The sequence below is a fragment of the Balaenoptera borealis genome (assembly GCF_965194805.1).
Source record: "Balaenoptera borealis genome assembly, chromosome: 16".
Lineage (NCBI taxonomy): Eukaryota > Metazoa > Chordata > Mammalia > Artiodactyla > Balaenopteridae > Balaenoptera > Balaenoptera borealis.
The window spans coordinates 12,851,213-12,878,284 of record NC_138872.1 but is presented as its reverse complement, the minus strand read 5'-3'; the positions used below and the strand labels follow the sequence as shown (position 1 = coordinate 12,878,284).

The 27,072-nt window shown below is 52.3% G+C and overlaps 1 protein-coding gene across 2 annotated transcripts in view; it reads right to left on the bottom strand.

Annotated features, from left to right (window-relative positions):
- Nucleotides 1-2,524: 2,524 nt before the first annotated feature.
- PREX1 (phosphatidylinositol-3,4,5-trisphosphate dependent Rac exchange factor 1) overlaps nt 2,525-27,072 on the bottom strand; it is a 194,532-nt gene continuing 169,984 nt past the window's right edge. The window contains exons 24-40 of one of the 2 annotated variants that reach the window (XM_082362788.1): nt 26,539-26,749; nt 25,822-26,098; nt 23,030-23,236; nt 21,584-21,672; nt 20,209-20,291; nt 19,958-20,048; nt 17,112-17,240; nt 15,430-15,471; nt 14,004-14,221; nt 11,997-12,096; nt 10,091-10,234; nt 9,884-9,998; nt 8,357-8,423; nt 6,903-7,075; nt 6,364-6,466; nt 6,038-6,105; nt 2,525-4,245 (exon numbers count right to left, since the gene is read on the bottom strand). In XM_082362788.1, the coding sequence (XP_082218914.1) occupies nt 4,203-4,245; nt 6,038-6,105; nt 6,364-6,466; nt 6,903-7,075; nt 8,357-8,423; nt 9,884-9,998; nt 10,091-10,234; nt 11,997-12,096; nt 14,004-14,221; nt 15,430-15,471; nt 17,112-17,240; nt 19,958-20,048; nt 20,209-20,291; nt 21,584-21,672; nt 23,030-23,236; nt 25,822-26,098; nt 26,539-26,749 (2,160 nt within the window). In that variant the 3' untranslated portion in view covers nt 2,525-4,202. Of the gene's footprint in view, nt 4,246-6,037; nt 6,106-6,363; nt 6,467-6,902; nt 7,076-8,356; nt 8,424-8,673; nt 8,802-9,883; nt 9,999-10,090; nt 10,235-11,996; nt 12,097-14,003; nt 14,222-15,429; nt 15,472-17,111; nt 17,241-19,957; nt 20,049-20,208; nt 20,292-21,583; nt 21,673-23,029; nt 23,237-25,821; nt 26,099-26,538; nt 26,750-27,072 lie in introns of those variants that run through there. The other variant, XR_014236174.1, reaches the window with a different exon arrangement.

The window sequence follows — 27,072 nt, the reverse complement described above, 5'->3', positions numbered from 1 at the left end:
ACAGCAGCCTGCCAGGCCAGTGGGCAGGCGAGGGTATCTGACTTCAAAGGTCTCAGCCCAGGCCTTCCCAGTTCTCAACAATCCAGCCCAGTCCCGGAACAAAGCCAGGTGCAGAGCACATGGTTAGAGGCATGTGCCTTGGCTGCACACAGCTGGGGTGTGGGTTCCTGGCTCTAATAGTTATGAGCCTTCTTTCTTTCATTTAGCCATGGTTCACTGATGCCCGGTACTGGGCCAGACACTGGGACACAGCAGACAGGACTGATGTGACTCCTTCTCTCAGGGTGCTTCACTCATGGAAGAGGAAGATGGTAAATATATAAACAGTTAAATTTAGATAAAATCACAAAGTGGCCAACACACTCCATCCTACCTTTGGTTTCCTGAGTGGCCCCTGACACAACCTACACCAAAGGACCTTATCCGAGTCAGCTCTGAGGCTCAAAGGGAGCAGAGAACCAGGGTTCTAGAGACTCATCAGCTGCGGGGATTCACCCACCTCTTGATGCTCCGTTGGTCAGCACTGCAACTCCTGGTCACCAGCTCCTCTCTTAGCCAACATCACCATGGCAACTCCAGAGCTGAAGATCTGAATGGTCAAGAGGCCAGCGCTGGCAGGGCCATCCTGGAGCCGAGCAGGTCAGGTAAAGGAGTGTGTTGGGCCAGGTGGGGGATGGAAAGCTGGCACATTGCCCAAAAGCAGTGGCCACTCCTCAGTTCCAGTGGATATGTGACCAGGCAGGACACGTGGTACCACAAGGGCCACTGGGACCAGAGCTTCTGAATTTTCAAGACAAACCCCAAATCAGAATTTGGAAGTGAAAGCTGCTGGTTCTTAAGTATGAGTAACTAATTCAAAATAATAAAAACACCATATCGGGAAAACAAAAACAAAACCCACATCAATTTCCAAGTTTCAGTCCACCGGCTGCCAGTTTGAGATCTCTTGTCTCTCACAAAACACACTCCTGCTGTAAGCAGCCCTTCGTACTCCACTTTGTACTGAGAGAAAGGCCTTCCAGAGAAAGAAACAGCCCTGGGCTTCCACCCTGTTTGCTGATGCAGCTCTGTTGTCTAAGAAGGAAAGTGGCTCGCTCAAGGCCGCAGAGACCCCACTTCTCAGCTCCTAAACCAAAGCTGCTCCTGTCCATCACCGCAGGAGAACCCACTTTTCTCACTGCAGGCCCTCAGGATGCAGGACAGGCAGACACTCCTGCTTCCTGTGAAAGTGTCTGCCTGGAGGAAGGCATCAAACCCTTCCTGTTTGACCCCAAATACAGATCGAGGTGGTGGCTCTCCCCTTAGAGTGATTTTCCCTGTATCCAAACACTGGCTTCAGATAATCCAAGAAATCAGTCCATCACTGTGCCCGAAATCCCACCAGTATTCACTCTCGTCAACTACAGTATTGAGTCTTTTGAAACCTGTAATTGAAAGACACAAGGCTCTCTCTCTGGGAGGAACCCAGTCTGGGCCTGGAGAGAATGAGCTCTGGGACAGGTAGTTTAGAAGGAAAAGAGATTAAAAGAGAAGGGGCTCTCTTCCAAAATGGCAGGACTCAGGGGAGTCCCAAGTGTGGCCGTGATAGTAGGGGGCCTAAAGAGGAAGGCACCCGAAAGAAGCCTTTCATAGAGGTCAGTGTTTTCCAAAGCGTGGTAAAGGAGGGAAAGAAATGAAGGAGGGAAGAGGTCGGGATGAAGGAGTGGAGAGGCAAGGAGGGAGGGAGACGAAGAAAGACAGGCATGGGGCAGGCCTGGCAAAACAGGTCTGCAGGCCAATTCAGCCCGGGGAATGAGATTTCTCTGACACGGCAGACGGACTCAGGCAGCTTTATAAACATGGCTCGGGCTTGGGCCGGTGATAAGGCGCTCACAGCATGGGACCGAGACCACAGGTCCCGGTATGCAGGAACAGCATCTGTGCTGGCGTCTGTTCTGATTGGTCCGTTTGCGGCCAGCGTGGATTCTGATTGGCCAGGAACCAGCCCAACCACGTGTTGAGTACTTGGAACTCCACTCCCGCGGATTCCAGACCAAACGGGCCTTGCAAGTTGGGGCGGAGGATGGCTCGTCCCTCAGACCCACCCTGATCCGCGGGCACATGTGAGACAGAGAGTCCTGGCATGACATCAGAAGGAGGCAAGGGAATGCCTGGAAGAACAGTCACATTTTTCCACCATCACAGTGAAATAGGAACTGAGAATCCAAAATAAAGGTGAAATACATATAAAGACGGTAATTTTCCTGGCACACCTGAATGGCAGAGCCGCAGTACAATCTCGGGTATTCCTCACCAGTCCCCTGCAAGGGAATATATATACTGCCATTTTAGAGAAGGAAACTGAGGTTCAGAGTGGTAACTCACTGAGCAGGGGTCGCTGCCTCAAGGACCCTGACGGTATCGAAGCGATCGTCCTCCGTGCAATCTTCAAAACCGTTGCTCACTCCGCCTGTGATGCTGGCCGGCCTAACCACCTCCACACGACCAGGGTTGGCCCCAAAGGAACTCGCCACAGATCAGGATCTTTGTATTATAAACCGACTTTTAATAATAATAATAAAAAATCTATCATGAATTGAATGAGAATATCTGTACATTTCAAAGTAAACCAGTGCACGACGCCCTTGCCCTCGGGGGCCCCCTCTCCGTTTCTGCCACAGGGTCCTCGTTTGTATCTGTGCCACCTCTGTCCTGCAACAAGCCCACCTCTTGCAATCTGGTGCAGGGTGGCAAGAGAGGGAAGGCGGCCCCTGGGGGTGCAGGGGGCCAAGATGCTGATGGGTCTTCAAGCCTCCAGGGCAGTGGGAAACCCACACCTGATTTCACCCATCAGCCAAGGCTGGAAAGACTCCTCCCTTCTGTCCCAGCTGTGACATTTCCCTGCTGGCAACAGAACCTAGAGGGGACAAACTGCTGGGGGGCAGAGGGGGGATCCTGTGTGGGTCCCTGTGCCCAGGTGGGCAGGGTAGCTTCCTGTCTCTCTAGCTGGCTGAGAAGTCCCAAATGCCCTGCTCTGAGTTAACATCAAAAAATAAATTACAGAAGGTACCACTCAGTGTTCCCCGGCGGCCCTTCTACCTGCAGAGGGCAGGCACCAGTGTGGGACTGCCTCTCCAATGGATGGTTCAACCCCCTCCAGCCCCCAGGCCTGGCCCAGCCACCTCTCAAACCCTTGTAGGCAGTCGTTCAAAGAACAAAGTAATTCACCCTGATACAGACCAACTGCTGGAGAACCGAGGGTGGGTGGGAAAAGGAACCCTAGTCGATACCTGTAAGCCATATCGTAAGACCCTAATATTAAAAAGATGAAATACTGACATCTTTTGAATTTTCAATAATTTAGTTTTTCTTTTTTTTTTTTTTTTTTTTTTTAGTAGAACTGGGAAAAGTTGTCAATACTACCTTATGCTGGTCCCCTGTTAGACAATATAGCTTTCTTTGAAATTTAAAATGTCAAATATATAATCACGCAACCTGGGGGGAAAAAAATCTCAACGATACCAACGACAACATAAAAACCCCAAAATAAACCATAGAGAGTCCACGCCATATAAATAAAGTCAGAGCAAATCTCGTGCCCAGGGCTGATGGCTCCAGTTCCAATGGCGCTGATGGCGGAAGCCGGTGTGGCTTTCGACCGTCCTCTTGGTAACAGGCGTTGTGCCCTGTCCCTCTGTCTTTACCGGCAGAGGCCCGGCTTTTCCAAGTCCATCAGGCAGATTAGTACAGGGTTAGGGGGGAATCTGGAAGCTAAGGTGAGGAAGAGGAGCAGACACATGTGGTCGCCTGGAATGTGGACAGAGAAGGAAACCAGAGGTTTCCAAAGTGCAGGTTGAGCCATCCCGAGGGAGCTGGGGCCGCGGGCCTCCAGCTGCAGTGCCCGTGACTTCTCCCCTGTGTTCTGCGGACTTGCAGGCCGGAGCCCAGGCCCTGGCTGCACCCATCAGTTCTGTGGGTCCCCAGCACCCCTCGGGCTTCTGGCAGAAGTGTGAAGAACATGCCAGCCCAGGGCCGATCCACCAGCTCATCCAAGAGTGGGGGCACTGCTTATCCTCCCAGGAGGTGATGGAGGAGGCCGGACAGATCTTGAAGCAGGCGGGAGAGGAGGTCTCGGGCCAGCTCTGGAGAAGGCCACATGGCCCCCTGTGTCCTCCCAAATCCCAGCTCCAGAGGACGCAGCCAAGCACGAGGCACCTCGGCGTCTAGAGGTCTCCGTCCACCGGCGGCTGGCAGAGGCGGTAGAGCCTGGTGGAGGTGAAGAGGGTGAGGAGCAGCCCGGCGGGCCAAGGCCTACTATTATTATTGCAACATGTGATTTATGTGAACGTGTAATCCACGCCCAGACAGCAAAACTCAACAGGTGTAAAAAGATGCAGAGTGAAAAATTACTGATGCCGCCCACGTTCCCCTAGTGGTACAGTCCCCGCCCCACAGGAGTCTTGCTCCCTCCAGACTGGCAAGGGGTTTACAAAAACAGACACATATACATGCGCATGTTTGTGTTAAGGTACTTGTGTGGGGTGTGTGTGCATTTTTCCACGCTAATGGTGGCAAAGTAGACCCAGCACTCTGCCACTGGAGTCTTTTACTTAATATATCTTGGGGCCTCTCTCTGCAGCACGTGGGGAGCTACCTTGGTTTTCTTTCTGCATTGGGAGGATTCTGTGCTCTACTCTCAAGTAAGAAGGAGCCACTAATGGGTTTCAAGCAGGGGAGACGGTAGATCTGCTGTGGGTAGAATGATGGCAGGGGGACCGGACTAGACAGGAGGCTGCTGTGGTGACACGGACAAGACAGGGAAGCAAGGTGGCACAGTGGTCAGGAGCGTGGCCTCTGGGCCTAGAATGCCTGGGTTCCGAAGCGCATCTCTGTGATTCTGTGCGCTAGCTGTGTGACCTTGGACAAGATACTTACCCTCTCTGGGCCTCAGTGTCCCCACCTGCCAATGGGGGATAGTAATAGTACCTTGCTCACAGAGTTGTTGTTTCGAGCAAATAAGTTAATATAGGTAAAGATACTAGAATGGTGCCTGGAGCAGGGGAAGCGACATACAAAAGTATTTAAAAGTAATGAGGGGAGGGACCTCCCTGGCGGTCCAGTGGTTAAGAGTCCATGTTTCCACTGCAAGGGGCACGGGTTCAGTCAGGGAACTAAGATCCCGCATGCCAAACAGTGAGGCCAAAAAATAAAAATTAAAAATAAAAAAGTAAAAGTAATGAGGGGAATTCCCTCTCAGTCCAGTGGTTAGGACTCCACACTTCCACTGCTGAGGGCCCGGGTTCAATCCCTGGCCGGGGAACTAAGATCCCACAAGCCACGCCACGTGGCCTAAAAATAATAGTAACAATAACGAGGGCTAAGAGAGTGCATGCAAAAACTAGTGAAACGTATATAAGATCTGTATGAGTTCTTGTATTGCTCCAACACCGTTTCCTGGTCTTGACAATGTCCTGTGGTTACGTGAGACATTATTCTTGGCGGGGGGAGCTGAGTGAAGGACCACATGGAAACTCCCCGTACAATTTTTGCAACTTCCTGCGAGTCAAACTATTTCAAAATTAAAAAGTTATTTAAAGATTGTGGGTCTATGTCAACAGCAAAGCAGGGCAGTGTGGATGGAGAGGGAAGACGCACAAAAATGAGTTATTCCTGGGAAAGGGGGCTGCACACAGTACCACGAGAAGGTCTGACATCAACGTGGAGATGATGGGCCGTGAGGACAGGATGAAGCAGGTGGGCTGAGGGCTCTGAGGGCAGCAGGGTGGCAGAGAAGGGCGGTGGGTGAGCCGGTGGGGGGCACACAAATTACTGCCCCATGGCTCACTCTGGGGGCCCTGCCGCACTTTCCCAGCCAAAGTGGGAGCTCTGGGAGGTAACAGGCTGAGTCGTATTTGTTGTTTCCCAAATGGGGTCCCGTAAATGAGAGGGGAAGCCCCATCTGAACACCAGCGGGTCTGTCTGGGGTGAAGCCCAGCCCAAGTCCTGGCCTTCAGGGAAGGGAGGAGAGGAAAGGAGACGGGGAAGGACAGCCACTCACCGCGGTGCACCCTGGGGCATCTGGTCCTTGACTCGGAGGTTTTTGGCCAGAATCTCCACCCTGGGGCCCTGGGAAGAAAGAACGGTGAGGTCCTGGGCTGCCTCTGCACGGAGCCCAGGGCGCTTGAGGAAGCATGTGGGTGTGGGTGGGCGTAACGGGAGCTGAAGTCCTCAGCCCTCTAGATGGGGAGACGGGCATCAGCCCAGTGCCCAGACGGCCCCTCATCCCACCCGGGCTGTGAGTCCACCTCTCCCTGTGCTCACCGGGCCCGGATCTGGGTGCCCCACACGCAGCCTGGCGGGGCCCCGGTGGATGGGTCCCCTCACCTGCTTCCGCATGATGTCCGTGGCCTGCATGACGCACTTGGGCAGCAGCCCGTGGCTCCGCGCCAGGATGGCCGCCTGCTCCAGGGAGAGGCTCAGGGTGCTCCTGCAGGGGGGCGGCCACAGGGGCGGCAGGTGAGACGGGGGCGACTGCCTGCCCCCCCACGGCCCCCAAGACCCCAATCAGAGCAGCAGGGACAAAGGACAGAAGTGGGAAAGTGTCCAGATCTGCCCCAACCAAGAGGCACGATCATTCCTGCTCAGGTTGAATGGATGCTCCAGCAGAACCAGGCTGCAGAGACGCTCAGTCACACCAACCAGGGTGGGAGAACCGGGAAGTTCAGCAGCCCTCCTAGGACCACCTCCTCCCGAGGTCCCATTTCACAGCAGACAAACTGAGGCTTGGCGGGGGGCGGGGGCAGCCACGGCCTAGTCTGGGCTCAACAGGCAGCGGCAGAATCAGGATTCAAACCTGGCCTTCGTCCTCCCGTCCTGGGCCCCCAAACCACCCAGAGGCCCGTCCCCGCTCAGGGCCCGCGCACCTCTGCATGCCCGTGCCGCACATGGTGATCTGGCAGGCCCCCAGGCGGTAGCAGAGCTCGGAGGAGATGGGGATGAGGCCGGCGCCCAAGCTCCCAGCGGCACCAGGCTTGGGGTAGACGAAGGACTTCATGAGGCGGCAGAGCTCATCCAGGGCATTGATGGGGCGGATCAGCTGCGAGGCACACACACCCGGACGGTCGGAGGAGGCCCCCACCTGTCCTTCCTCCCCGTCACCACCTCCAATCCAGCTCCGTTACAGCAGCTGTCCTCTCGGCTCACCTCCTGTGCTCACGATATATTTCGGGCCTAACCCTCCCATCTAATTCTCTTCACCTGCCCAGGTGTGCCCACGACCAAGCCTCAGCGAATACCCACTCCTGTCCTCTCCAAATAGCAGCACCTCCCCAGGAACAGTGTCCCTTCTGCTCTGTCCCACCTCCCCTTTCCTGCATCGCCTGTGCAGGCACAGAACACTGGCCACTGCTTCCTGTGTCGTCTCAAGACGCTGCCAGCTAGACTATTATACAAACTCCCGGAGGGCTGTGCCCAGCCCTTCTCTCGGAGCCCAGCCTCACGGTCCGAGGCCAGGAGCCCCAAAACCACTGTCAAAATCAAGGCCTGATAGGGACTTCCCTGGTGGTCCAGTGGTAAAGAATCTGCCTTCCAATGCAGGGGACGCGGGTTCGATCCCTGGTCGGGGAACTAAGATCCCACACGCCGCAGGGCACCTCAGCCTGCGCGCCACAACTACTGAGCTCACACGCCTCAACTGGAGCCCGCGTGCCGCAAACTACAGAGCCCACACGCTCTGGAACCCGCACCACAACGAGAGAAGAGAAAACCCGCACGCCACAACTAGAGAGAAGCTCGCATGCCACAACAAGCGCTGCAACGAAGATCCCGTGTGCCGCAGCGAAGACCCAATGCAGCCAAATAAATAAATACATACATTTTTTAAAAAAAGAAATCGAGGCCTGATAGAGCCTGGGCAGAGGGGGAAAGGCCTGCAGCACGCGGGAATGTGGCCCAGACAGCCAGGTATTCCACTGCTCAAAATAAACTAGAAGCCTCCATTTTGCGGGAAATCTTTTGACTTTTAAATGCTGGCAACAAATTGGAAACACACAAAAAGAGCACTGCATGGCCACATCTGGTGTGGGGCTCCAGCCTGAGAGAGATGCTGCGGTGAACAAGGGAGATGCAAGAGGCACAGGTGAGTGGGTGCCAGTGAGAATACATCATCTAAGGAATTCTGAAGTGGGTGGGGAAGATGTCAGGATTTCTCGAATGGGGAAGGAGTTATCCCAGAAGACTTCCTGGAGGAGGGACTGCAGAGGCCTCCGGGGCATCTCGGCCAGGATTCTGGCTGGCGTGTGACCCTGGGCCCTGTCTGACCGCGCGAACCCCCAGCCCTGACCAAGCTCCACGGCAGGTGAGGGGAAGGAGGGCACACCTGGTCTATCTTCACCGCTGTGGTGCTGGCGTCCGTGGGCAGGTTAGACCGTTCCAGGTAAAATGCCCTGAGAGAGAAAGACGGGGGTGAGGGTAGGGCCGCCACACCCACCGTCCTCCCAGCCCCTGTCCCACTGCAGCCGCAATCGTTTTGCCCTCCAACAACCAGAGGAAACAAATCATTAAGAGCGGCTGGCACAGCTCTCCATGCCCACAGTCACCTGTTCCTCCAGCAGCCCTGGGGGAAGCAGGAAGGGGCCCCCCGGGCACTCCTCAAATGCCACCTCCCCCCGACTGGCCGTCAGAATCGGCACTGACACCCCACTCTCTCTCCCATCCTGCTGTGTCTCTCCTCCGAGCGCCCTCATCACTTGACACGTCACGCGGCTCTGTTTACTGGGCTATTGCTTATCTCCCCTTCTAGAACAGCGCTTGGCCAACTTTTTCTGTAAAGAGCCAAAGAGTAAATATTTTAGGCTGTGTAGACCAGTCAGTCTCTATCAAGATGCTACTCAGCTCTGCTGTTGCAACACAAATGCAGCCAGAGACAATACACACACGGATGAACATGGCTGTGTGCTAATAAAACTTTATTGACAAAACAGGGGGCAGGCCAGACCACAGCAGCTCTAGAATCTACCCTCCATGAAGAACAGGCTTTGTTTGGTCACTGTTGACTCCTAAGTGAGCACCCAGAACAGAACCTGGCCTATGGAAGGCCGTGACTGACAGGTGCTGAATGAAAGAGGAGATGAATGAATGATTACAGAGGCAATTTTTTAAATGTTCAGTGAACAGCACAGAACAGACTGATGGCATCGAATGATCCAAAGAGATGCCAGTTATAATAATACAGGTAGATGTTTTCCCTGAACAGACATATGAAAGCATCATTCTCCCATTTCCAAATGGTAAAGCCCTTACCACACCCTGAAACCCCGGTCTCCTAATTCTCAGCCCACCTTCTTCACGGAGGGAGAAGGTGAGGCAGAAGTAGGAAGGGGCTGGGATGGGGGCGGCAGTAGTGGGAGCTGCCTCCTTGGGCCCCAGGCTTCCTCCTGGCGGATGTGACCCTACTCTTCTCTTCTCTCTGGGGGTCTCCCCTGAGCAAGGCCGAGGCTCTGGGGTCATGTCCCTCACTCACAGGCTCAAGAATCCCAGGGCCCCTGTCCCAGCTCCCACCCCCATGCAGAATGAAACAGGCATCTCCTCCCAGATGGAAGGGCCTGCTTTGAAGCCAAGCAGACCCAGTCTAGCTGCATGACTTGGGCAAGCTGGGTGTGCTCTCTGGGCATCGGTTTCCTCATCTGCAAAGTGGGTTAGAATGGCTGGGTTAGAATGGCTGCCAGTGACTGTTGTGAGAATCTGATGAGCTCGTGTAGGCAGAGGGCCTGGCGCACAGTAGATGCTCAAGAAAGGGCATTGCCTACCCCCGCACTGGGGGCCTGTCTGGTGCCTTACACGCTAATGCTCACTCCCTGTGACAGTGTTCAGAACCCTGCCCCCATCATGTAGCCCGTGCAGATACCTGAGTTTGCGGTAATACTGCTGAACCTTCTCCAGGGACTGGGCATTGATCTCCTGCTGCAAATCTTCCACCGTCTGGCTGCCTGGAGGAGGCGGCGCCTCCATGTTCTCCAGAGCTGTGAAGGAAGAAGAGCGAGGGCAGGTGCTTGGCTCCCGGCGTGCACGGCCATCCCCAGTGGGCCCCACTCAGCCCGTCGCTGCGGCTCACCTTTCGTGAAGAGCACGGTGTGCAGCCTTAGGCTGGCCCCGCTCTCCAGGCGGGAGGGCAGCTTGGAGAAGTGATAGCTATCCAGGTAGAAGATGACCTTCAGTGCCTGCCGGCTGCCCTCGATGTGGTAGAAGACGTTGGTGTCTGTTGGGGGCCATGGTGGGGCAGAGGGCTCACCATCAAGGCTGGAGGGGCCCTGCCCCACCTCCGCGAGGGCAGCTATAGACCTCCTTCAGATCGCCACTGTGATGTCCCAGGACCTCCCTGTCTGCCTACCCCAGAGCCGCAGCTTCAGACCTTCCTGCCCTCCCACAGTCTCGGGGCACCTCAGATAGCCCCGTCCCCCTACCACTCAGAGGAGCAGCCTCTGACCTCCCTTTTCACCTCCCTTGACAGGTCCCAGTTTCTACTGCTTAATTCTTACACCTGACATTGATTCTGCCCAGCTGCGGAGTTGTTGTGTTTATCTTCAGAGCCACACCAATGCTCCTTCTACCTCTCACCTGGTAGCCCAGGGCCTCTACCTGGCAAAAGCTACCCTCAAACAGCACCTGCATCTTATTTACACCCAGAGCGAAGAGCTTGTGGCAGGGGGGGCACTAACACCCCATCCTGCACCCATAGCAGACATCACTAATTGATGGATAATTCTCCCTGAGCCCAAGCTGGCCTACAGACAGGCAGCCACTGCCAACCAAGTCCAACTGGTACCCGAAATGAAACCCATTGTGCTTCTAGACTCTAGTTTACACATTCTCAACAGGGTGATATCACCTCCAAGGAGGTAAAAATTGGTTTGGGGGGCAAAGGCAAAAAAAAAACTTACTCTTTTTATATGTAAAGCACATATATACATATAGTACATAAACAGATATATAGTATATCCATGATATAAAAATTTCATGGGGGTGTGGCGATTAGGAAAAAATTGTCTAAACAAGCTCCTTAGGGAGGTGATAATAAAAAACAACAACAAAAAAAGCAGGGGTTCTCAAACTAGCATGCTTCAAAATCACCGGGGGGGCTTGTTGACACACATTTCTGGGCTCTACTTCCAGTTTTGGATTCAGTAGGTCTGGGATGGGGCCTGAGAATTAGGCTAACAAGCTTCCAGGTGCCGCTGGTCCGGGGATCACGCTCAGAGAACCATGGCTCTAGAACCTAGTGCAGTGATTCTCAGTCCTGGCTATACATCGAAGTCACCTGGAAAGCTTATCTTGAATCCCAATGCCCAGGATCCACCCCACAGACTGAATCCGAATCACCAGGGCTGGGACTGGGACTGAGGCATCAGTATCTGAAAAGCTCCCTGGGTGATCCCAGCGCAGCCAGGGCTGAGACCCACTGGACCACAATGTGAGCTCCAGGAGGGCAGAAACCATGGCCGTATATCTCTCCACTGTGGCCCAGAACCTAAAACTGAGCCTGACACGTATCATGTGCTCGTAATTATGGGTATGTGGATAGACGGATGAGTGTGTGGGTGGATGGGTGATGGATGGATGGACGGATGGATAAATGCGTGGGTGGATGGATGAGTAGATGAATGAGTGGATGAGTGGGTAGGCGAGTGGAAAGATGGGTGGGAGGGAGGGAGAAAAAAAGGAAAGAAGAAAATTATGGTGTAAGTTCTTAGAAAATCTTAACACGTCTTCATCCCACAGAAGGTTATCTCTAGGAGTTTTAATAAGAACTGGGTACTGGCTGTTTTTCCCTCTTACACGCTGTTGGAGACGGCTGGGTTTATAAAAAAAAAGAGACCCTCTCCTTCCCTGTATGTTGGGAGCATGGGGTTTGAAAGCACTGGGTCCTGGGTCAACTTTAGGCAGCTGGCCTGGTGGCAGGGGGAGGGACAGGGTGACCCCAGAACCCCGACTCTCACGGTGGGGTGGGAGGAATCACTCACTGGCCACGTAGTTCTCGTCCAGCTGCTTGAAGGAGAAGGTGACGTTGTCCAGCTCCGACAGGGTCACCCAGATGTCCTCCAACATGGTCCGTTCCTCCTTCTGCAAGAGCAAGACAGAGTGGAGGAGTCACAGGTGCCACCCCTGCCCCAGGTTTCACTTCAAGATGCTGGGATTCAACTCTACTTGACACACCAGGATGTGGCGCTACCAGGCATGAGGTCTTGCGCAGGTCTCTCTGGGGCTGGACGTGAGATCATGTTTGCTCCAGGCCTGTCCTGCACCTCCCAGGTCAGAGCCCATCTCTGCTCTAACATGCTGGGTGGCCCTCTTACCCGGGTCAATCCACCAATCCCACTGAACCATTCCAACGCAGCACCCAGCTCAGAGCCTGCATACCCTGGCAACTGCTGAATTAACACACTGGGTCCCGGTGTCCTCATCAGAGAAGAAGAAAGTGAGGGCTGGGCGCTCAGTTCCAGAAACCAACGGGAGGGTGTCTCCCACCAGGCAGGCACCTGTCTGCAACATCGGCCAGCAGAGGGCGCACCACGGCCACTCTTTCCCAAACCGCCGCAGCTGTGGCTTCCTGTCCGGCCTGGGCAAATGTCTAGGAGGCTCAGGGCTGCAAGGTGGGGGGAGCTCAGGCCTGGGCACACGGGTGGAGGAGCAAACAGCACAGAGCAAGTGCTGCTGCTGGCTGGATTTCTGGGGGGGCATCAGCTCTGGGTACCAGTACCCCGAAATGCTGAGTCGTTGGCTCTGCCTCCTCCCGGGGCTGGTAGAAGGACCCACCCTGATTCTGAGCCCTGAGAGTGGATGGACAGGGCACTCAGAGATAAAAGAGATGTGGAGAAGGCAGGGCAGTCTGGGGCAACCAGGTCTAGAGTCAGACTCCCAGGTTCACACAGGTTCCCTGGGCCTCAGTGTTCTCATCCTTAAAAAGTGGGTGGTAAAGGACCTGCCTGGGGGCTACTGCAAGGACCAAACAAGATGCTATTTGCACCAACAAAGTTCACCTGGATTACCACAAAAGCCTGCTCACTGGTCTCCCAGTTTCTGCCCTTGCCCCTCTACACTCTTCCCCACCCCGCAGCCTGGGTGATCCTTTAAGTATCAAGGTCAGATCCTGTCCCTCCTCTTCTCAAAACCCTCCCCTGACTGCCACCCACTCAGAGTAACAGCCAAAGTCCTACAACAGCCTGCAAGACCCCGCACAGTCAGACCCGACCCCAGTTAATTCTCAGGACTCACCTCCCCCACCTTCCCCTGGCTCACTCACTCTATTCCAGCCACACTGGGTACCTCGCTGTATCTCAAACACTGCATGCATCCTCCTGCCTCAGGACCTTTGCACCTGCTGTTCTCTCTGCCTGGAGGGCTCCTCCCCAGTGTCCTCATGGCTCACCCCCTCCCCTCCTTCGGTTCTTAGGCCAGATGTCACCTCTCACTGAGGCCCTCAGTGGCTGCCTTATCAAAACTTTCAACTGCCACCACCCCAGACCTTCCTGTCCCCTTCCCGTCCCCTTCCCTGCTTAGTTTTTCCCCTTAGCCCTTAACACTATAAATGAGGGTTTCTCAACTGCAGCACTACTGACACTTGGGGCCAGAGAATTCTCTGCTGGGGGGTGGGGACGGGGGTGAGCATTCCGTGCTGTAGGAGGTTTAGCAGCCTCCCTGGCCTCTACACACCAGACGCCAGTAGTACTTCCTCTTCCCTCAGTTGTGACAACCAAAAATGTCTCCAGAGATTGCCGAGTGTACCCTGGGGGCAAAACTGCCCTGGTGAGAACCACTGGTCTATACCATCCCTGGTCCTTAGTTGTTTATGTCTATCTCCCCAAAAGCAGGGTATAAGGTCCCTGAGTAAACGAACTCTCTGTTTTGTCCACTGCTGGGTCCCCAGTGCCTGTCACAGTGACACACAGTAGGTGCTCGATAAACAGCCGCTGAACGAATGAACGGGGTGAGCGACAGCCTGAGCAAGACCTCCCCCGCCCCCCACTCACCGCGGCCGGCGACAGCAGAGACTGGCAGTGCAGGAGGACGCCAGTGGCCGCCACCTGCTCCAGCCACTTGCGGCTGGCGTCCCGGCTGCTCTCCTCGTACTCGCCGTTGTTGTTGTAGCGGTAGCTCAGGGCCGCCAGCAGCTGCTCGGAGAAGGTGCACACGGCGGCCACCAGCGCCTGGCAGAAGATGCTGTCCCTCCGCAGCTGCAGCTCCGTGTCTGTGGGCAGAGGGGGCGGGGCCGCGCTGGGCGGGGGGCTCCTGCGCCATCAGCAGGCCTGTACCCCACAACCCGGGGCCCGGGACCAGCCTCCTCTCCCCGACGCGACCACCCATCCGGGGCCAACTTGGCAGACAGCATTAATTCATCCCAGGCACCAAAGGCAACTCCACAAAACTCAGCTCTCCAAAAGCAAGCCAATCTGTGGAAAAACTCAACTCTCTCAAAGACCCATCTCCCTATGTAAAAAAACAAAACAACTTGTGATTTTCCAAAGGCTTTCCCCAAACCCTTACCCTCAGCTGTTTATTTATTAGGATATTTCTCGGCATTGATTGAGAGTGATGACGCCAGCTCCACGTTTTAAGAAATGCAGTTTAGCATTTTCTCTATTTTTGAGAAGTATGCCTTCTTCTTATCATTCCCCCACCACCACTTCCTTGCCCCCTGCTTGTGATGTGGTTTACAGAACTGGCCAATTTTGGGCAATCAGTCATTCAGGGTCCTAATATTCTGGAAGGGATTTTTTTTTTTTCCTTTTGGCTGTGCCACGCAGCTTTCGGGATCTTAGTTCCCTGACCAGGGATCGAACCCGGGCCCCAGCAGTGAAAGCACCGAGTCCTAACCACTGGACCACCAGGGAATTCCCTGGAAGGGATTATTTTTGATGACTGGCTCTAGCCAATGGGTTTTCAGTGACCAATTTTGACCCAGATCCTGTTCTAGCTGCCCCTTGGCTGGGAATTTCTGGAAGGAAGGGAGGGACAGAGAACACCTCTAAGATTCCCCTAGGCCCTTGTCAGTCTCTCCTCCTCCCCACCGTCTTCAGGGTAGGAAGCCCCAGGCTGGGGCTGAGGGCTCTACCAGCAAAGAGCCTCCCTAATTGTCGGTACTCTATCTTGTGTCCTCATCCAGATCAGCCCAGGCCTGGGAAGTGACAAGAGATAGTGTTCCTGGCTCCAGGGCCCTGAGACTTGTCCCCTGGACACAAGAGGAAGAAGTGAGGTCTGAGTAGTTCTTGGCGGGGCTAGAGGCCATGGTGTTACCTCCCCCTGTGCAGACCCCAATGACCAGGGGAAAGTCAACCTTGGCCAGCAGAAGAGGCCTTCCCCGGGCTGCGGTCATGGGCACTGGCTGCCAGGGTGGCCTCTCCTGGATGCACCTGGGTGTGTGCAAATCACAGACAGCTGCCCCTTCAAAGCCCTCACCTGTGCACTTCAGCAAGGCCAGGAGCAGCTGGTTCTTTCCATCTGGAAGGAGAAGGAGATGGGCTGAGAGGGGTTAGCAGAAGGAGCAAGCCGAGCCAGGCCTCCCCACAGCCCACGTGCCTGACCCCTTCTCGTAGTGAAGCTCTGGGTACACAGAGCCGTGCTCAAGAAGCTCTGGCTGAATGTTGAGCAGATTCCAGAAACCCTTGGACATCCAGGGGATGAAACCCCAACTGTTCGCTGCACCCCAACTGTCTATATATACCCTCCACACAGAGACTGACACCAGCCCCTCCAACTCCTGGGCCAGAGCCCCCAGCCCACACCTTGTACCTGTGCGTGGGCACACCCTGACACACGCATGTACGTACATGTGGGAGCACACTCAGACCACGTACACTCACACGTGTACTCAGGTACTTATTCACATCGTCCTACACAGCCAAGCCCTGCCCACGTGTAGACAAAGCTCAGATCTTCCAGACACAGGCCTAACAGCCTGGTCTCTTTCCTTCAAATAAAGGCTCTTGGGGCCAGAAGGGGCTTAAAAGAAAAATCTGAAGGGCCCCTGGATTTGCCCTCTTGTGATACATTCTGTCCTGGGGAGGCACTAAGATGCAGGGCAGGGTGTGGTAGTAACACCAGCATGTGCTTACTGAGGACTTAACTGTGTGCCAGGCACTGTACTAAGTGCCTTGTTTGTACTGACTCATTCACCCCTCACAACAACACTATGAACCCATTTTACACATGAAGAGACTGAAGCACAGAGAAGTCAAGGAACTTGCTAAGGTCACACAGCCAATAAGTGGGAGAGCTGGGGTTTGAGCACTGGCCATCTGGCTCCAGAGTCCATGCTCTTCACCAATGAGAATTTTGGAAGACAGGACATCTCAGGGCCAACACAGACTTCCAACTCAGAGGGTGCTGTTCCTGGGGTCATGACTCTGGGGCCAAGCACCTCCTGCTGTCCTGGTCAGATGTCTCCCTGGCCTGGGATCCTTCTAACCCAGGAGTCCCAGGCTCAAATGCTGCCAAGGGCCAGGCAGGTAACATAAGGTGCATGAAGCAGACCCCAGGCCACAGGGCATGGTGGGATCCATGTGCACTGGAAGGCAGCCCTCCCCCACCTAAAGAGGGTGGCCACCACTCATCTCCAGCCAAGTGTGAATGCGGAATTGCAGGCCTGTTATTGCCAGATCTTCTGATTGTTCAAGAATAGCCAGAAATCTAGACTTTTATGTGGGGTCTCAGATTATAAATGCTGGCAGCAGATTCACATTTTTTTAATGCTGTAGCATCAAAAATTACCTGGGGGCCCAAGTCCGATCAGGACCTACCCACCCCCCAACTTGTAACCTGTTAGTAAACAAAAGGAACTGAACTACATCCACAATTTTGGAAGCTGAGAAGGAACAAGTTCAGCCTTCTTAGCCTCCTGACTCTGCAAGGAAGCCCCAGGCACCCCAAATCAGCGGTTCCTTGATCAAGTGTGTACTGTCCCAGGGCCTTGCCCAGGGCAGGACACAGCTGAGAAAGGGACACTCGCTCTTCCTGTCCTCTCCCTGGGCCTGGAGAGACATGGGGCACGGAGATGGACCCATTCCTGATCCTTCCACATTCTACATCAGGAACCAAAGGCCACAAAAACTCCACATTACAGCCTTCCCTGCCCAACTGACCTTCCACGTATCTCTGAATGTTGTCCACCAGGGTCTTGATGGAATTGGGGAGGTTCCAGGGGTCCTCCTGGATGCTGATCTGGATCAAGCTCCGGCCACGAATTGTACACTCCTCTTTCTGTTTGAACTCTGGGGCAGAAAGTGACATGAGGGCAGGAAAGGGACAATTAGATAGCTTTGGAAAATGGTGGCACAAAGGCCTCTGTCCCATCACTAGATTCCAAAGCTCAGAATCTTAGGTCAAGGATACTGGCAGGACTCTAGGGTACTATCTGGTCCACGGAAGGCAAATACATGGTAAGTGTGCTACGAATTCATAGTATCACACTCAAGGCAGACATTGCTGATCAATCTCAGCACTCCTTCCCACTCGTCTGAGGCTGTGACTCCTCACAGGTGCAACAAATCCAATGCAGGCATCACAAATCAATCAGGGCATTCTTGTCTCCTAAGCCTGGATGTAGTCACGGAAGGATTCTTGGGTACTACCTCCTCACAGCCACAACCAATCGAGCTGGCACATGAGTTGTAACCTAGCGTAACCTTTATCCTACACAGAGGAGGAAGTCCAGGCACAGAGTGGAAAAGTGACTTGCCTAAAGTCACATAGCAGGGTAGTGACAGAAAAGGGACTTGAACCTGGCCCCAGACAAGCATACACAGGTCCCCACTCCTTTGGCCTCTTCCCTGCTACAAAGTCCCAGGTTTCTGAGATATTTGTGATTTTGTTTCCTCTGAGTTTGACATTTCTTCTTTCTAAGGTTCATCCCAGGGAGAGATGATCCTGAGACAGCAGGAGGGAGAGCTGAGCTAGGGCACCCCAACTCCTCACCACTTCCGACCCTCACTTAGGAGCAACTGCTTGTTTCTTTTCCTATCTCCTGAACTCTACTGGAAGCTCCTTGAGGTCAGAGGCAGTGTCACTTTCATCTCATGGGCCCCAGGGCCCAGCACAAGGCCTGACACAAGCTGGTTCTTGGAAATTATTTACTGGATGTATGAATGCACGGATGCATGGAGTAGACAGATGGGTGGATGAGTGGGTAGGTGGATGGGTGGATGGATGGGTGGATAGATGGATGGATGGATGGATGGATGGATGGATGGATGGATGGATGGATAGATGGATGGATGGGTGGATGGATAGATTAATGGATGGATGGATGGATGGATAGATGGATGGATGGGTGGATGGATAGATTAATGGATGGGTGGATGGATGGATGGATGGATAGATGAATGGATGGATGGATGGATAGATGAATGGATGGATGGATGGATAGATTAATGGATGGATGGATGGATGGATGGATAGATGAATGGATGGATGGATGGATGGATGATGGATGGATGGGATGGATGGATAGATGGATGGATGGATGGATAGATGGATGGATGGGATGGATGGATGATGGATGGATGGATGGGATGGATGGGATGGATGGATAGATGAATGGATGGATGGATGGATGGATGGATGGATGGATAGATGAATGGATGGATGGATGGATGGATGATGGATGGATGGGATGGATGGATAGATGGATGGATGGATGGATAGATGGATGGATGGGATGGATGGATGATGGATGGATGGATGGGATGGATGGGATGGATGGATAGATGAATGGATGGATGGATGGATGGATGGATGGATGGATGGGTGGATGGATGGATGGATAGATGAATGGATGGATGGATGGATGGGTGGATGGATGGATGGATAGATGAATGGATGGATGGATGATGGATGGATGGATGGATGGATGGATGGATAGATGAATGGATGGATGGATGGATAGATGAATGGATGGATGGATGGATGGATGATGGATGGATGGGATAGATGGATGGATGGATGGATAGATGGATGGATGGATGGATGATGGATGGATGGGATGGATGGGATGGATGGGATGGGATGGATGGACGGATGGGTGGATAGATAAATGGGTGGGTGGATGGGTAGGTGGGTAGATGGGTAAATGGGAGGAGAAGTAAATAGAGGGACATAAAAGTCAATCTTTTTCTCTCAATCATTTCAAGAAGAAGGTCTCAATTTGGTGCTGGTAAGTCCTTAACACTTCTTTAACTCACTAATCCCCCTCAGGAATAAAGAACAAAGAGCTCTGGGCAGGCAACAGTGCCTAACTACAGTACAATGACATTTTTTGTTGCTGTTTCCATTGGATTTATCATTATTTTATGACATTTTATACTGGTTTTCCATTTACGAGGAGTTAAATAAATTCCTTTCAAAATTGAATTTTTTAAAAGGAGACACTTTGATCTATCAATAATATGGGCAGCAAATGAATATGGTTTAAAAAATATAAAGATGTTGGCAGATTCTATGAATATGTCTAAAACGATGAAGGAGGCTGGGGGTGTCTGAGGTTTGGCAAATTGTGCTCCAGTCCTTCCCCTCATGTTATAAACAGGCAGACAGAGGCCCAGAAAGGCTCAGGGACCAGCCCAGGGGTCCACACACTTTTTCTGTAAAGAGTCAGATAGGAACTGATTTAGGCTTTGCAGGGCATACAGTCTCTGTCACATATTCTTTCTTTCTTTCTTTCGTTCCGTTTTGACAATCCATTATACATGAAAAATCATTCTCAGCTCACAGTCTGTACAAAAACAGGCCATGGGCTGGATTTGGCCCACGGGCTGAACCTGCTGACTGACCCTGGACTGACCCACGGCCATTCAACAGGTGAGGGGCAAAGCTGAGAACGTGGCCCAGGTGGCCTGCCGCCTGTCCAGCACACGTCACCCGTTGCAGCCTGTGTCCCTGACGGATGCTGGATGTCATCCCTCGCCCTGCCTGGGGACTCTTCTCTGCTCACCTTGTAGGCTGTGGTCCATGGGGAAATGCCTGGTCTCTTCAAAAGCTCTGCTCATGACTGGCCCCTTGAGGAGTGCATGGATGGAGTCCACCTGGGTGGCAGGAAGCTCTGGGTTAGTTTGGCCCACAGGGCCCTCCAAGCTGCAGGGACCCATTACTCATAGCCGCTGCCCCGGCTCCTGGCTTATGGGTTCTTACCAGGGGTGATGGGAAGAACTCAAGGTCAGGCCAGGGTTGGGACAAAGGTCCTACCTGGTTAAAGAGGTGCTCCAGGCAGCCATGAAGCTTGTCCTGCTTGTCTGACGGGATCCTCATGTCACAGGGCAGCTCGTCCCCTTGCAGAAGGAAGAAACCACAGCCATCAACTATTCCTGCCCCATCTCACACCTTCCCAGCCTCTTTCTCAAGAAAGCAATGTAGCTACAGAGCTCCAAAACCCACAGTGGACTTGGAGTCTGATAGACCCAGGTCCTGGCTGTGTGACACTGCACAAATCACTTGACCTCTCTGCACCTCGGTTTCTTCATCTGCAAAATGGGCAACAGGAACTAAAACATTACACAATTGTAAGTCAATGTTATTAGTTTTCACTCTGCAGAGGAGGAGACAGAAAGCCAGAGATAAGGAACCAGATCCCAGTCTCCTGATTCATCCCGCAGCCATTTCATTTAAATCAGCTGCCACATGTAAGCGCCTTCCTAAAACCTCCCCAGGGATAGTTTTTGCAGCTGAATATCTTATGTGATGAAATATTTATCTAAAGTTCAGAAATATCTCTGATTTTACCTGAGCTTCTTTTTCTTCTGTTAAACTGAAGTACAATTAAAATTAAATTTTTATGCACAGATTCTACCTCTGGAAAGACACATAGGGCAGCAGTGACAGTGGGAGCTTGGGAACCGGGAGGCCGGGTAACAAGGGTGGGAGGGAGGTTTGTCACCACCCACCCTCTCATGCCTTTTGAATTATGAACCATGTGGATGTCTGTCCTATTCACAAAATAAAATTTTTAAAGGCTGAAATCAATAAAACTAAAATAAAAACAAATTTCAGTCTTTCAGTAAAAGTTCCAAGTAACATAGAATCTAATTTATAAAATCTTATTTATGTCTGTCTGTCCCTCCAGCCGTCCACCCACATTTCTCCACATCTGTGCAGAAATACGTGTTCACCAGCAATCCCCAAATATAATCAACAGTCACTTCCGGGGGAGAGGTTGAGATTCTGACTTATTTTCATGTACTTCTTTTGAACTTTCCTGTGTTGTCTGAATTTTTGGTTCGAGCATGTGTCATTCACGGCAACCATCAGGTCGCCCTATTTTAGTAACGCTGGGGCCCTCACCACAACATGTAACTGCATCGTGTATGTTTTTATTTGTCCCGTGTCCGTGGCATTCACGGAGAACGTGAGGGCCGGGATCTTTGTCTTTTCATTCACTGCTGTGGTCCCAGCACATAACCGGTGCGCAATAAATGTTTGCTAAAGGACTGAAGGAAAACCACTACCACACCAGGCAAAGTAATAGAAGACAATATAACATGAAGTAAAGCATAACAAAATAAAAATAAACAAAACAGAATCGCGCTGGGGGACCCCTCTCCTGGAGCACGAGCCTTGCACTCACCAGACCCCATCTCGTCGCTGCCCAGGTAGGAGCTGTTACTTCTCACGCTGGTGGAGGACAGGACGGAGTCGCGATTGCTGTTACACTCACTGCAAAGCAGCAGACAGGAAGGCATGAGTCACCCTCCCACTCACAGCCTCTGCTCCCAGCACCCGGAACCCACTTTCTGGAGCGTAGACAAAACCCTTGGGTGGACGACTGTCCCAGAGAAGGCACCATGGGCCAACCGCCAGAGCCAGAGACGGGCAGGGTTGCCCTGGTGCGTTCTCCAGGTCTGACGCTGGGGAAACATTTCCAGGCCTCAGTACAGAAGTGGTAGGTGGACAAAGAATCATTTTCTTTCGGGTGTAACTCCTGTCACTGTCTTCGTGGGACAGCCTTGTCCCTGGACACACCTGCATTCGCCACGCTTGGCCACATGGTTCCATGTTTTGTCTCCCCAGCCTGGCTGGAAACCTCCTAAGAACAAGGACTGTGTTTGCTTGGCTTGTATCCCAGGAACTCAGAAGGTACGGGGAATCAAAAACCACAACCCTGAAGTTCTTTCCTTCACCTTTCTGACAATTAAAAGAAAAATCAGAGGACCCAAAAATGTCAGAATGGAAACCCAGAGACATGGAGAGATCTTGGTCTGTGGACAAGAGGCTCCAAGAACACACGGTACCCAGTCAGCCAGACCATCTCGTAACACAGACACCAAGAAACACCGACCAATCCGGTCCCTTGAAGACTGAAAGGATATAAAAGCTGGGAGAATGGGGCCCAAGGCCTTTCTTGCCAAATTCTTATCAGTTCTGTATTTTGCCCACGAACAATTGAAGTGCCCCTCCAAGATTCTACTTTAACCACAATGGTCAGATGTTATATAACCTTTCACCGGAGGCCATGGTGCTTGTTTATTTGTGGTAAGGAATTCCATTCACTCACTCTATGGTTTATTACAGGAAATCGGGTTTTTAGTCATTTAACCCACTAATTAAAACTTCACTGATCTTGTTAATAGTTAACTTAACCAGGAAAAAACAATTCAGATCCTCTGAGTCAGCAGGGAAAAAAAATGGTCTTACTCCCTGGATCAAGTAAAAATAGTGTTTGTTGCAGAAACCAGAGGTCTTATGCTGATTTTAAAACACACTGCAGATCTTGACTTTTCCTTGGACCACATTCCATCAACGTGTGTGGAGTGGAACCAAGGCAGAAAGGATGGGTGGTGTCCACCAGGGGATGGGCCCTGCAACGTTAGCGCAGGGGCAGGGGAGCCGAAGGGGGCATCTGGGGCGTGCTGTGGGGCTCGGCCTAACCCCCCAGAACCACGTGGCTAGGCAACAGCGCCCCATCCCACTGCTTCCTGGGAAATGTCCTCTGATTCTTTCCCACGGCGGGGGCCTCAACTGTGCCACTGGCCATTCACACCAAACCCCCCGAGACCCCCCAGCTTGCTCCCACCTGTAGGAGTCCCGGTAGCTCATGGTGTCATGACCCGAGTCCTCCTGATCCTCCTCAGACACCTTGAAGCACACTTTCTTGCTGCCCCCGTGGTCGGTCCTGTCCATCTCGCTCTCTTCGCTGACCAGCTGGGGGGATGAGGCCTCCTCGGCCAAGGGCGGATCGCAGGACCCACCCGAGGTGGGCTCCGTGATGGTGGACAGCAGCCTGCAGGAGCAAAGACTTTGAACTTAAAGGCAGAGGCCCGTGGCGTCACTTGCCTCCATGGAGGCCCCAGGCAAGGCTCTGACCTCAGGCCTCACCTTTGATCCTAAGCAGAGGGAGCCGTCAAATGCTCTGCGTCCCTTCCCTGAAAATCCCACCAGCAGGGCTTCCCTGGTGGCGCAGTGGTTAAGAATCCGCCTGCCAATGCAGGGGACACGGGTTCGAGCCCTGGTCCGGGAAAATCCCACATGCTGCGGAGCAACTAAGCCCGTGCACCACAACTACTGAGCCTGTGCTCTAGAGCCCGCGAGCCACAACTACTGAGCCCTTATGCCACGACTACTGAAGCTTGCACACCTAGAGCCCGTGCTCTGCAACAAGAGAAGCCACCGCGATGAGAAGCCTGCGCACCGCAACGAAGAGTAGCCCCCGCTCGCCGCAACTAGAGAAAGCCCGTGCGCAGCAACGAAGACCCAACACAGCCAAAAATAAATAAATTAATTAATTAATTAATAAGAAAGAAAATCCCACCAGCAACTCTGCAGATGCGTATACATTGTCCCTCCTGTAGGGGGCGTGACATATGGATACTCTATTTCACAGCCAAGATACACAGGCTCCAGAGAAAAGAAGGCAACTGGGAAACGTGGTCTATAAGGGCCATATGGTCTGTTACAACTATACACTCAACTCTGCTGCTGTACTGTGACAGCACCATAGACAACATGTAAAGAAATGTGCTGTGTTCCAATAAATCTTTATTTTTTTTAAAAAAAAGCAGTGGGCTGGATTTGGCCCATAGGCCCTAGTGTGTCAATCCCTGGCATAGAGTATAATTGTTAAGACTATAGGTTTTTAAGACAGACAGACCCCAGGTTCAAATCCCGATGCTACCATTTCCTAGTTCAGAGACCTAAAGCTAATTATTAAACCTCTCTGAGACTCAGTTTCCTCATCTGGAGTAATATCACTATCTATGTCCTAAGCTGCTGTAAAGATTAAGGGAGTTAAAATATGTAAAGTGCTTAGAAGAGTGTCTGGTGCCTTGTAAGGCCTTGTAAGTGATCAGTAAACCCTGGCTGATATAATCCCACTACATCTCAATGAGGTCAGTATTATGATTAGCCCCGTTTTAACAGATGAGACCATCAAGGCTCAGAGAGGTTAAGTGACTTGCCTAAGGTCACACAGCTAATAAGTGGCAGGGCCAGGATCAAACCCAGGCCTCCTGCCTCCAGACCCTACATTATTTTTCCTATTCTCATTGACAATTTCTATCATACACAAAAGGAGAGGGACCAGTATGATGGACCCCAGGTACCCAGCTGCCAGCTTCAACAGTGGCAACTCAGGATCCACTTTTCTTTCCTCCATCTTTTCTGTTGCTTTTTCTTTTTCTGGAGTGTTTAAAACAAACCTAAGATATATCATATAATTTCCCCTATAAACACTTCCATATGTGTCTCTAGCACATAAGGATTTATTTTTAAAGCAACGGTTCTCAACTAAGGGTGCTTTCTGTCCCCCACTCCTCCACCCCAGGAAACGGTTAGGAATTTAGCAAGTTTCCTCAGGCGCAAACATTTAGCAACGTCCAGAGACATTTTTAGTTGTCACAACTGAAGCAGGGCGGGGAGGGGTGGGCTAGCTACTGGCATCAAAGGAGTAGAGGCCAGGAATGCCACTAAGTACCCCACAACAAAGAATTATCGGGCCCAAAATGTCAACAGTACTGAGGCTGAGAAACACTGTTGTAAACATAACCAGTCACTATTACCACACCTAACAAAATCAGTCATTCCATAATACCATCTGGTTCCCAGTCCACGGGATCCCTGATGCTCCCCAAAGTGTCTTCTCACAGATGGTATGTTAGAAACAGAACCCGAACCTGGTCCAGACACTGTATTTGGTTGATGTGTCTCTCAAGTCCCTTCCCTAACAGTTCCTCCTCCCCCTCCCTGTACCTGCTTCCCCTCCAATCATTTATTTGTTAAAGAAACTGGGTCATTTGTCATCTAGAATCACCCACCCTCTGGATTTAGCCAACTGCGTCCCTGAGGTGGCATTTCACCCTCCCTTAAAACCCAGTCCTCTAGCTGAGTAGTGAGACCTAGAACTTTGATCAGAGAACGGTGCGACTTGTGTTGGCAAGAACGCTTTGTAGGTGGTGCGGTGTGTGTGTCCTGCTGCTTCGCACCAAAAGGGACATCACATCTAGCCGTCTCTCTTTCTGCAACATTAAAATGATAAAGTCCCCCCCAAACCTCTCAACAAATAGTTTTAGCCTCTACTGATGATGCCGCCTACATCCATCCTCTCATTAGATCAGTGGTTCTCAGTCAGGGGAGATTTTGCCCCCCAGAGGGCATTTGACAAGGTCTGAAGACATTTGTGATTGTCACAACTGGGGAAAGGGGTGCTACTGGCATCTAGTGGGTAGAAGCCAGGGATACCACTAATAGCCTATAATGTACAGGACAGCCCCCAACTCCGAAGAATGATCCTACCCAAAATGTTGAGGCCGCTGATATTGAGAAATCCTGACCCTGACACTCGGGCCATTCCCTCCTGGGCCCGGGGCTCACCTGTTGATCTGGGTAACATATTGCTTCATCTCCTTCAGGGCCACATCCAGTCTGGTAAAGAGCTGCAGGTAGGCATCCTGGATCTCACGGTCCTCCTGCTTGAGTAGGAAGCTCAAACCCCGGTCCTCCTGGCCAAGGGTTCCATTGGCTGACCCAAAGCTGCTGTTGTTGGGACCCTGGCTTTGGGGGTCCCCATCTGCAGCAGGTAGGCACTTCCAGGATGGGGCAGCCATGGTGGTGATGCAGTGTTGGGTGTAGGACATGGGGTTCAGGTGACCTACAGTGGAGGGAGGGAGAGTTCACTTGGAAACAGCCCCCAGACACCCACAAGCCCCTTAGACAGAGGTATACAAACTCATTTTAAGGATCTCAATCAATGAGAGAGATTTCTCTTTTAAACATTCTTTTAATACATTAAATTACTTCCATAAGAAAGTTTCGGTTTGGTGCTAATATGCTTTTAACTACTGTGATCTTTTTCCTGCCTGGAATGTAGACATGATGGCTGGTCCTCCAGCAGCTATTCTATATACCATGAGGCATCCTTCAGGATAAAAGCAACATCTAGAGATGGTGGCACAGAAAGATAGAAGGAGCCTGGATCCCTGATGACCGTGGAGCTATCATTCCAGCTCTGGACTGCTGGCCTTCAGACATGCTTCTGTAAGTATCCGTAGTGTGAGATCTGGACACAGTTTTTGACAGACACACAGTTACCTTGCTCTGGGTCAAGGCCGATGAGGGAGGGTTTGCGACCAAAGCGGATGCTGAAGGACCTGCCAACCGAGGGAGTAGTCTTGGGGTAGGACACTTCCATGAGGTTGACGTGGCAATTGGTGGGGCAAAAGTCCAGGCCACACAGCGGATGGGGTTCCAGGGGTGCTTGTTTGAAGGGCGGGCTGACCCTGCTCTTTAGCTGAGCTGCAAACTGAGAAAGGTGGGGGACATGGAGTCGTGATACAGGGGTCTGGAAATTCTGGCCCACCACCAGTACCCACTTTATCCTGGCCTAGGTCAGACAATCCAAAATTGGACAAAATGCCAATAGTTCCAAATGGAAAAGTAAATTGCCCTGCAGTGCCTTTTACTGGACCCAGATTTCAGGGGAGGCCTGGAGAAACGTGAGGCCTCCAAGTACCTCTCCATTTTGGCTGCACCTGAGCTGACCTTGAGGAACATCTCTCCCTGACCCACAGTCTGTGAGGTTCAGGTAAGGCTACCTCCCCATCCTTGCAGACACTGGTACAGGTC